The following is an 11,622-nucleotide window of genomic DNA, read 5'->3' on the forward strand; positions in this document are numbered from 1 at the left end:
AAATGGCCTGTGTGTATGTGTGTATGTGTGTTTGTGTGTGTGTGTGAGTGTGTGCAGAGACAAATCTACAATAAAGCTGTAGTCCATTGATGTTACAGAGTAATTTGTTCCACTGTCAGCACTCGCTCTGGGTCGGAGCAGGCGCTGGAGAGGATGACGATCACAAGGCAGCCTAGCGCAGCTGATGCGGACAGACCATATTTCTCCTTCCAAACCGTCGCCTCCTCACAAGCTGACATGGAAAAAATATGAATGGCTTTTTCCTGTGCTGTCACACACAGAAGCATAGAGTAGGGGTGGGAATCTCTTGGAACCTCACGAGTTGATTCAGGTTCAAGTTCAGATTCAGGGGGCTATGATTCGATTAGAAAATGATTACTGATGCATCTACATTTTCAATTTCTATACATGATATATTTTTTCTCACTGTGTGACTGTGTATTTGTAATGATCCACAACTGGTTTAGTTTGACACAACTTGCGGACAGTGTGGCTCTTGTTCAGGTCCCTTTTCCCCTCAGCTTCCTAGAAACCAAAATGCTTCCATATCCTAGCTTTTAACCCGGTGTTACTGGTCGGATTTTATCAAGCTTTACTTGCTCAGCCATCCACATCCACAAAACTAGCCTTACAAAATTGTTACAGGCGATCATAATGTTAAACTTACACCTGTCTGCTAATTACTCATACCGATTAAAGATGATAAGATATGGCGTTCACAATATATATTTGAAAGAAAGAAGTCAGATGTTGCTACACAACCAGGGGAAAGTTGTAACACGCTAAAAATACATAAAATTTTACTCATTAACTGTGGCTATTTTTCTGAAAATATGCAGTGTTCTACAATAATATTATAGTATTATGTATTTATTTAGTATTATTTAGACTATCAAATAACAGTTATTAAGTTTTGTTTGTTTATGCCAGGAACATAGGCCTTCCTTGAATGAACATGCAGATGTGACAAATGCTATTCAATACGTCTATATTGCAGTGTGAGACAGGAAGAATGAAAGAATTTGCAATGCAACAAACTTTTTTGACAGAACATTATGTAATTGGTAGACTCATTGACCTAGACACATGCTAACCAGGTCACTTAGAAGTCAACAAAACAAGATCATCCCTAGCATGTTTGTGATTGAAGGAAATAAAAGCCAATAAAGCCTCTTTAAATCGACCTGATTAAGCCTGTTGCAGCTGTCCCCAGTCCACGATACACAAAAGATGCGGACTGCAAATGCGGGCTCACCGAGCAAATAAGAAGCCTGCACACACTTGCTTCCTAACACCCAAACACACCACAGACTGTACACAGTAATAAGAGGTCTAGACAAGATCAACAAAACAATAAAGGATTAATCTGTAAGGATTTTATAGATTTGTGGGATTGTGTCTGTGTCTTGATCCTGATCCTGCTGTCTGGCAAGGAAACTAAAAAAGAAGGATGGGTCATTACATCATTATAGAACAGTCAATGCTCAGAGCCCGTTCTATTGAAGCTGAAGGGAGAAACACACAAAAACCCATGGGTCTACACTGAACCATTTGTTTCTGAAGAGCCCAGTTTGAAGAAATGGTTTGTCAAAGGTTCTTTTTAAGACTAAGGGTTCCATTAAGAACCATTTTCATCTAAAGAATCCATTTTGAAGAAAGACTTCTTCAAGGGGATTCAGATTCAGATTCAGATTAAACTTTTGGAATATAAAAGGGTTCTTGGTGGACCACCCTGAGTGAGTTCTTGTTAGCACCCTTAAAAGGTGGAAAGGTTCTGGATAGAACCCCTAAAGAGGGTTCTGGTGGATTTGTGTGAAACCTTCCACAGATGGTTCTAGGTATAACCCAGATAGGGTCTAGGTAATTGGGTGTGACACATGCTGATTTCAATTGATTGGTTCCACTCATACTGGCAGGAACACAAGCTTTTAGCATCAAGGTTCCAAGGATCCTTAATGGAACCAGTTCAAGAGCCAGATAGAGCTTAATTGATGAAGTGTTCTGGTTGGAGCCACTACACCATACCATTATAAAAGGTTCTACCAGAAACCAAAAAGGGTTCTCCTATGGAGATAAGTGTGATATTGATTGATTTTTCCAACTGTGTGCATTCATTTATATGCTGTTGGGTGTCTAAATAGCCTGACTGACATGGCATCTCCCATAAACTTAAATGGAACTGACACCAAAGTCTGGAGCAAAGAACGTTCTAAAACATTGCCTTTTTAAAGTTTTCTTTCTGTCTGGCTAGTGCTTGTGTACCTGCCTATGTATGCAATTATATCAGGGTTTTTGTCCAAGACAAAATAGTCAAAAAGCCCCAAAAATACAACAGATATCCTACCTATACTCGCACATGAAAAAAATACAATATTAGTATTCCTTCCAGTCTCTCAGCTCCCTCCCAGTTCATATCACATCCACTTTTCTCTGTGGGAGTGCAACTGACAGCTAAGAGAGGTTAGTTAAGTTCAAGACGCTCTCCTTAAAATAGCCGCTTTTATTCTGCTGCTCTTAAACTGCTTTTACTTCACGAGTCAACAGAGATCAGAGGAGGCCGGCTATCAGGAGAGAACAAAATACTACTTCTGTGAACTCAAAGAAAAACACAGTGAGACAGAGAAGGCGCAGCATCTGCTGACCGAATTGAAAACAGCTCACTTTGCCATCAAACATCAGAGTCGTCGTCAAGCATCAGTTTAAAAGAGTGCTGTTTTTAGAAGTTTTTTTAAACTCCATTTCTCGTTTTTTCTCTCTCATGACCTTCACAATTAAAAGTTTAAGAAATTCACCATGTCTGAGGATGGTACCGGTTTCTAGACGTCATGTTTGATAACATCATGCCAGCGGTGGGAGTAGATATCATGTCAAAATGCCGGCTGTAGCTTTAAAGATGTCGTATGTAAATGTGAGCCATCTCTGACTTCTTTATCTGTCTACCTGTTTGTCTAGTCTGTCTGCCAACCTGCTCACCTCACTGACTCCGTCTGCCTGTCACTGCCTGTCTGTGTGTCATTATGTCACATGTTCAAACTTTACTTGGCTCTACTACTTATGTTTGTCTTTGAAATTCGACCAAGCATAGTTTTAGTTATTATATCAAATGTGCCTGAAGCTACACACCCCAAAGATATATTTTTATTTTAATGACAAAATCGTTTGACGTTTTTCAAAAATGCTCTTTATGTGCTTTCTTGCCAACAGTTAGATGAGAGGATTGATAGTGCTCTCAGGTCTGTACAGTGATGCTGAAGCCAAAACAAGCAGCTGGTTAGCTTAGCTTAGAACAAAGTAGGGCTGCCCCCAGCTAAAGATTCTCCTAGTTGACAAGTAGTTGTTAGCTGAAGCTATTAGTCGATTAGTCGTCACACATTTAAGGATAAATCAAAGATTGGAAATCAGAGGTAAAAGTGAGCTTGACTCTGACTGTAGCTAACAAAATCCTGCGCAGTTTCCCCGTTTCTAGTCTCTGTGATAAACTAAGCTAATCAGCTGATAGTTCCAGTATCATATTTAGCAACTACTCAAGTCAAACTAATTATCGCACTAACTTCTAATAAAAGCATATTATTGAGTTATCAAGCTTTTTCTTGGGTTGGAAGCCACTGCTTTAATGTATGTTACGTTATGTTTAGACACAGAATGAGCGTAAAGCTAATTTTTTATTAACTTTCTCCTTTTTTTCTTTTCTACTTTTCTTTCCCCAGCGCCCCCATCATGCCCATGCTCTCTTTGACTTCACCCCGCACCACCCCTCCCAGCTACGCTTCCTGCGTGGTGATGTCATCGAACTCCTCGACTGCTCCGATTCGCTGCGGTGGAGGGGCCGCTGCCATGGACACGTGGGCCACTTCCCCCCGGAGTACGTCCAGCCCATTTATCACTGCCAATGACCTGAGGCGTCAATCAAGCACAAACCCACGGGTTTCTTTGGTGAGCCGTCTTGACCCCACCCCTCACACTTCCCCGCTGATCTGCACTTGCCCGTTACTTCTTCGGAGCAGACAACGAGCTCCAACAGAACTGCTCATTATGTTACTGACTCCTCCCATTTCCCTGTGACACCACCTGTCAATCACAAGCCCTGTCCAATCAGCTGATACAGGCTCATTAATTGCTTCCACCTGATCCCATGACTCCACTTCTCTTAAATTATGTAAAAAAATCAGTCAAGACATGGACCTAGACACTGTGGAGAACTCACATATGTATACACAAACACACACACACACACATCTCATATATTACAGCTTATCAGCACTGGTAAAGCCTAAAAAAAAGCAACACACGCACTCACACTAACCTGACAATAAAAAAAAAAAAATGGAAAAAAAAAACAAAAACATACGTGTGTGTGTGCCCAATATGAGGTTGTGGAGGAAGGGCAAGCTTTTCTCCGCTGCAGATGAGTCAGGATTTGCTCCAGTATCTTCCTGCTGTTCCCACGAGATCCGGCAAGCTGAGCAGAGGGACACAGAGAGTCATTGTGTTGTGAATATTTGGGCCAGACACTCTTGAGGATACTGACACAGCAGATTTCTCTCTCCCTGGGCCGCTGTGTGTGTGTGTGTGTGAGTGTGTGGAGGGGTTTGTGTGCAAAACGTGGGTCTGGACACATGTAAACCTGCAAATATAATGTATGTGTATGTTTATTGTGAATGCATGTGTTTATGAGTTTGGGGGTTGGCGTGTGTGAGTGTGTACTCCGTGGACCAGTACAGGAGGTTACTGTGTTAGAGTGACCAGTGAGATGAAAGCTGCCCAGATGATGTTTTGTTTTAAAATACACAGCTTCAAATATAATACGCTCAACTCAATTTATGGATCATTTGTTTGTTTCTATGTATTTATTCTTATTCATGTGTAATCTTAAAATACATATATTACAAGTAAGGTTAAACATTGTAAAACAATTTTGTTTCTGATGCAACAGATAGTTTAAAAAAACCACATTTTATGTGATTAACAGTGAGAACTTGGACCGGTCTTCCTTAACCTGTAATGACAAATCATTAAAATAAAGTGATACATTTACCTCTTTCAACTTGAAGCTTCGACATTATTGTTCAAAAACATTTATATTTCTGTTTTATGAGTATGTCTATTGAAACATAATATGGAATGTCCATTTGTACCTGGGTGTGAATAGGCACATAGCAGCTATTTGGCTTTTTACACCTCCTTTTAGCTATACAGAGCATGTGGGAGAGTGAGGTTTAAATTCTGTCTCACAGTAGTGTGAAGCCAGTGGTATGTCAGTGGTACCTGCTAGCATACAACTGCTAATTTTTATCATTAGTTTCATTTCTCAGTGGTAGTTTGGTTATGTTTAAGCAAAAAAAACTTATTGTTTAGCTTTAGGAAAAGATCATGGTTTGTCTCTGTCATGTGGATGTGAATAGTCACATTAGCTAGTTACACCACAGGTTTAACTTAGGTTAACTCAGGTTTAAGTAGGCACACTGGCTATTCCAACTCATGTGCAAATAGGCACACAAAATATATTTGTGACAGGTGACTCCAGCTGTGAAATAAATAAGTTAACAATGAGAATCACTGACATAAAACGTAATTTCAGTTTCCAGATAGTGTGTGTGACCCCTGCAACTATTCAGTTCAAATGATGGTCACTGTTCAGCTTTTGTTGATATAGTTTGTATCTGCCAAAAGATTTTGTGGGTTTCTTTTTTTGTTGCTGTTTTTTTAAACATTTGCATCTATGCAGAGTTTCCCTGGTACCATACCTCTGAGTCACAACCCACATTTGAAACCATATAGTGAAAAAAAAAGAATTAAACTAGTAAAGGTGTAATAGCCAACATTTTCCTTAAAAAATAACAAAAACAAAACAATGTACAGATTCATATAAAACCTTCCAATCATCACTTATGACCTGCTACAAGTATGTGTATCTTTATGGTGTGTTTATGAAAAGATCAGACAAATCCTACTGATTCTACCTTGAGAGTATTTTAATGATCAATTAATGGTGAAAGTATTTTTTCATGCAAAAATGGCAGCATGATACTTTTAGTATCATATTAAACTAAATATCTGGCTTTTGGATTGACTAAACAAGACATTTAAAGACGTCACGTTGGACTTTCAGAAACTAAGATGGCGATTTTTCATATTGCAGCCCTATATTAAACTTTCTTTAAACTTTGTTGCTCTTCGATAACCTCTAATCAATATAAAAAAATTACAGGGGAAAATAAAAATTGATTTCCTACTCACTTGCCCAACCGAGCAGGAGTTTCTTTATAGATCAACTGTGTACATCCGGCCAGTTAAAGTTGAACAAAGGTGAACTCTGCCCTGTGAGTCTGCTGGAGCCAGTGAAGGCCTCAACAGAAGTAAAATACAGCCAATATTTGAAGGAAGGAAGTTTATTATATACAAAAGGTACCCACAAAGTGTCATGACTGTGCACACAAGTGCAGATACAATTAGAAACTATTCCCAAATCTTCTAAATTAATCAACAACTATTTTAATAATCTCTTAGCCAGAAAAGTCATTTATCAAGCAAATATGTCAGCCCTTGGTTGCTTGACCTTCTCTGCTTCTCTCTGTTTTTACATCGTTGTAAATTGAATGTCTGCATTGGTTTTTTTTTCATAAGTTGGATAAAACAGCCATTTTCAGACATTACATTTGTTTCTGTGAACCTGTAATTGGAAATTCCCACTGTTTTCTTTGATTGACTACATGAATTATCTAAAAGAATAAACAATCAGGATCATATCAGTTTAATCAAGGGTGAAATTAAGCATTACTTGCAGCCCTAAACACAGTTCTGAACAAGTGTCACTGAAGTGCTTTTAATACTGTGTTACAATATTAATAAGCTAATTGTAATGTAATTAGTCTGAGACTACTCTTAGAGCTCACATTTCAACTCATGTGTGTACCAGGAGAGAGCTCATTGTCTGAGTGTGTTTATGAGTGAATGGCTGAACCACACTTTAGCTGGGGACAGACAGAAAGACACACGCACAGTATGGATGACAGCTGAGTGGTGCTATGTGAGGAATGCAGCGCTGCTTCTCTCACCTGGATGTGATGTTTGAAAAGAAGCAAAAGACAGGGCTACATCCTATAATTCCCCTGAACTGAATCACTTTTGTTCTGTTTCCTCTTTTGTCTCCTCTTGTTTTTTTTTTAAACAAACCACTTTTTTCATCCCTCCTGACAAGAGGCACCTCTGGCTTGTCAATGACAGTTAGTCAATAAACCGCTGGCATCCAGCAGGGGAGAAGAAGAAAGGAGTTAAAGGTGTACCAGAAATAGTACTTCTGTTTTCTTCCACTATTCTTTTTTTTAAAAACTGCTGAGTCACCTTGAAGTGTGTGTGTATGTGAGCATCAGATAAGAGAGACACAGACCAACATATTATGATGTATTTGTGTCATACACGAAAAGTGAGACAACATAAGAATACTAAACATCACTGACACGCTGTCAAAAGGAAAAAAAATAACACTCAGAGAAAGATAAAAGATGAGAGAAAGAAAGTGAGACAGGAGGAGCCTGAAGTGGAGTTAGGATCAAGAACAGAAAATAAAAAAGGCAGGTGCTATTTGCACCTGGATTGGAATAGCCAATGTGGCTATTTGCACTCGGGGTGGAATAGCAAATGTGGCTACTTACACCTGGGTCTATATAGCCTAGCACGGCAGAAACAAGCACCCAGGTGTCTGTAGCCAAAATGCTATTTGTACCCACCATTGGGGCTATTTACACCCTACTTACACCCACATGGTAGACACAAACTTTCCCTTAACCTAACAAAGTAGTGTTGTTTCACTTCCTCACCAAATAGTTATGTTGCCCCAACCTAACAAAATAGTTTTGTGCCTAAATCGAACCAAACTGTGACTGAAGACTGAAAATAATAATAAAAGATATATTAATATGTCAAATTAGGACAGAACTCACTCCCCCACTCAGGGAAGCCATACACTTCATTCACCATGGTATCTTATCAGCAGTCACTCTTCATAGCTGAGATAAGCAGCCACGTGAGTGAATACTCATATCCAGGTACAAACAGACACTATGATTTAAAAAAAAAAGTGAAATGAGGAACAGTGAGAATGAAAAAACAGAGAGGCGGAAGGCCTGGGTGAGGAAGCAACTGAAACAAATGAGAGTGACAGTAAAAGCACAAGTAGCAGGGGAAGGTGTGTGAGCTGTGACATCAGTGATACTCATAGACGTTAGAGGCAAATACAACAAAACAGCTGAACCAGTTTGACTGACTGACAGCCTCCAGCCGTTAAGGCACTCACAGTGAAGAGAGAAATAACCTCAACCAGTCTACAAAACCAGTAGAACACCCTGTACACCAGCGGGACAGTTTATCATCTAATCAGTCTTACACTGCCCATCAGCGAGTCCATAAATCAAAAGCTGAAATGGGCAGTCAGTGATGAGTTGGCAGGATGATTCAGCCAGTGATTCACCAAATGTGTGATCAGCAATGACAGCCGCAGACAGACAGAGAGCGTTGGAAACATCTAAAGGTGCCTGGACTCCCGCTGTGCCAGTGCAGTGTCCCATAGTAATGAGGAGAGTGCATTTTGGATGCAGTGTCAGTCAGAACACACTCCTCTAACCCTGGAAGGAAATCTTTCCCGTCAGTCCGTTCGTACCTGTTCTGGTAAGTGCCAATGTTCCCCATGCCAACCTGATCAAGAAGAAATAGGTCCTTTGATGTTTCTCAACGCAAAACAGAGATTCATATTTTTAAAGACCTTTTTCACAGTACTAAATCATAGTGTAAACACAGGTATTTACACTATGATAGCAATTAAAGGGACAGTTCAGATTATCAGAAATAGGGTTGTATGACGACTCAATAATCAGTGCTTTACCTGCAGTAGATGGTGGTCGGCACGGTCCCAGTCTGGAGTGGCAGGAAGGAGGTCATGCATGGGACTACTGTGGACAGGATCAGCAGCAGTACTTCAGCCACCTAAAAAAGCATCCACCTGAAAAAATCAATATAAGTTTAAATGTATGCTGTATTTAGAATATTTCCATCACATTACTTTGCTGTAAGTCAGTTGCTGGTCTACCTCTGTTTGTTTGTTTGTTTGTAGTGTTTTTGTGTGACTTCAGTGTTTTAAAAGGATAATTCAAATTCACTTAAGTTACACAGCAACATAAATAAACTTACAGATCGAGGCAGCAGTAGAACATCAGCTCCCATGTTCTGCTTGGTAAAATTTCTGATTTCGTCTATGGAGTTTGGTTGGTATGGTGCAATATTTGGCATCTGTACAATAGTTTCCCATCAGAAAGGTGGTGAAAATACTCTCTATATAGTGTACACTTACAATGATATTGATTTCTTTAAGTGGAACTTTCCTAAGTGGCTAAAATATATTTTGCTGCTGACCCCGTCCACAGCATTTCATTGCTGCTTCTCTCTGGGTGTGTGCCGACTGGCATCTACTGTAGGTAATACACTGGCTATTGATAAGTACCTCATACAGCCCTACATCAAATATTCCAAACTAAGAATTTCCTTTTGCACATGCACTGTACTGCATCAAACTCAGTGTCTCATGTACAGCAGTTTCTGGTTGAGCGCTGACCTCTACATCAAACAAGAGGACATGCAGAAATCACCAATTGCAGTATTTTTCAGCACTTTCCCCCATCTGGATTTCTTAAGAGTTTCGATATGCTATAATTTTTATGAGGCTAGAACAGTTCAGAGAGTTGCTGTTGCAATTTGTGCGAGGTAATGTATACTGCCTGTACTACATCTTCTCCCGCTGTCTTATAGACAGCATAATGACATGTAATTACATCACAAACAGCTGTAAAGATCAAACCTGCGGCATCGATGTGACTGTAATCTGCTGATAATGTAGTGATGTGTAGTGGTCTTACCTCTGTGAACTAAGCTGAAGTTCAAATGAGGTTATTAAAATAATGATATATAACCTTGGGGCTTTCTGTTTGATTTACCTGCAGACCTTGTGAAGACTTGTTTCCTTGTCTTTTATTGTGAGGCGTTGCATAAATTTAAAAGTAATTACCTTCTTTGTAGTATCAAGTTTGGGGATTTAGTTGAATCGCTACAGAGTTCTATAGTTAGATGATAAAAAATATTTTTTTTGTCTATGGCCTATAGTCCTACTTAACCATCTAGATAGTTTTGGTGTGAGTTACAAAGTTTGGAGATATTGGCCATAGAAATCATGGTTTGGTTACTCAGGATAATCTAAAGACCTTTATGTGAGCAGTTTCATGTGGGAAATACTTTCCTTCAGCACTACAGTCTACCAGAACTATTTTCTTTCTAGTAAAATGAAAGTAGTTCCTGTATGAAACTGCTCACAACATGTCATGATATCTGGAGACAGACGCTGGTGTTGAGTTTTTCAAATATATTTCTTGGCACTTTGGACACTGCAAGCTGAGTAGGGCTGCAACTAGCGATTATTTAAGTTATTAAATCTTTACTTGAAAGATCGATTAATAGCTGTTGTTTTTGCTTTTGTTTTGTCCACAAACTAAAGACATTTAGTTAAGAGACCAGAAAATATTCACATTTAAGAAGCTAGAATTCATAGACTTTTGACTTTTTTCCTTAAAAAATTCAACTCAAATCACTTAAACAATTATCAAAATAATTGGTGATTAATTTAGTAATTCATTAATAATTATTTATTCAATTAATTGTTGCAGCTCTAAAGCTGAGTGTCATTTAGTTTCGTTATACTGGAGAGGAGGCAGACATTCCTCGCAACAAAACAATTTAAATGGATAAATAGCTCTTCTTTGATTTGGGGCAAACTGTCCCTTTAAGACACTGTACTTTCTTAATCTTTTTTATTTTTAAGAAAAATATGGTCTCCCCCCCCCCCCAGTTAATGTTTATAAAATGAAATGAAACCAACTATAATCTCTCCAACTTGTTTTTGCCTTTCTGTGAAGTAATTATGTGCTTCATTTTTGATCTTTTCAAACAGAGAGTTTGGCTCTCTGCCTTTCTGGCAGGAGCCTTCAGACACATGACAGAACAGGTAAAACAGCACCGTACAGTTATGTGTAAACTGCTGATGGTTTTCAGGTGATGCCTCATCCGTAAATGAAACTGGCAGCTAATGATTTAACGGGGTTGTTAGGAAAGGGAGGGGTGGTGTCGTTAATCACTATATTTCTCCAGCTGAACTCAAAACACATCTCCGTCTCTCACTCCAAAACACCCCTGCGTGTCACGTGATAAAGGTGCGCATGTTGGTGTGTGTGTGTGTGTGAGTGGGTGTTTTCTGCCTGTCAGGGTCACACCTGTCGGGCGGTGCCGTCTGCGGAGTGTCACTCAGTCAGTCTCTCACTGGTGCTCCCTCCGGCCGGTCCTGCAGCGGGGGAGAGGAGTAACAATGTCTGAGTGTTAGTTCGTGCACCATGACGGGTCAGAGGAATCTCAAGGCTGACCGAAGACCGCATGAAGTGATGTGCAACAAGTCTGGAGCTAAACTGCTCAGCTGTCTGAATCACAAAGGAGGAATTAAAACGCTTTTAAGCAGCTTTCTTTATCTAACGTCTGGAGAGCTTTAGGAGAGGAACTGCCCCTTCAAACTTTTTTTTCTTTTGTTAAGTT

The 11,622-nt window shown here is 39.5% G+C and overlaps 1 protein-coding gene and 1 long non-coding RNA gene across 2 annotated transcripts in view; one reads left to right on the plus strand and one right to left on the minus strand.

Annotated features, from left to right (window-relative positions):
- grapa (GRB2 related adaptor protein a) overlaps nt 1-4,678 on the plus strand; it is a 40,957-nt gene extending 36,279 nt beyond the window's left edge. Inside the window, exon 5 of the mRNA XM_084743747.1 lies at nt 3,708-4,678. Coding sequence (XP_084599873.1) covers nt 3,708-3,893 — 186 coding nt within the window. The 3' untranslated portion in view covers nt 3,894-4,678. The remainder of the gene's footprint in view (nt 1-3,707) is intronic.
- A 2,849-nt stretch (nt 4,679-7,527) lies between these two features.
- Nucleotides 7,528-11,383, minus strand: LOC146309924 (uncharacterized). The gene is made up of 3 exons (XR_014772407.1): nt 11,310-11,383; nt 8,879-8,995; nt 7,528-8,723 (listed from the first exon to the last, which is right to left on the minus strand). It is a non-coding gene; the product is annotated as an uncharacterized LOC146309924 (long non-coding RNA).
- Nucleotides 11,384-11,622: the final 239 nt, after the last annotated feature.

Source organism: Lutjanus erythropterus, chromosome 19, assembly GCF_056507025.1.
Source record: "Lutjanus erythropterus isolate fLutEry1 chromosome 19, fLutEry1.hap2, whole genome shotgun sequence".
In the NCBI taxonomy this organism is placed as follows: Eukaryota; Metazoa; Chordata; class Actinopteri; order Lutjaniformes; family Lutjanidae; genus Lutjanus; species Lutjanus erythropterus.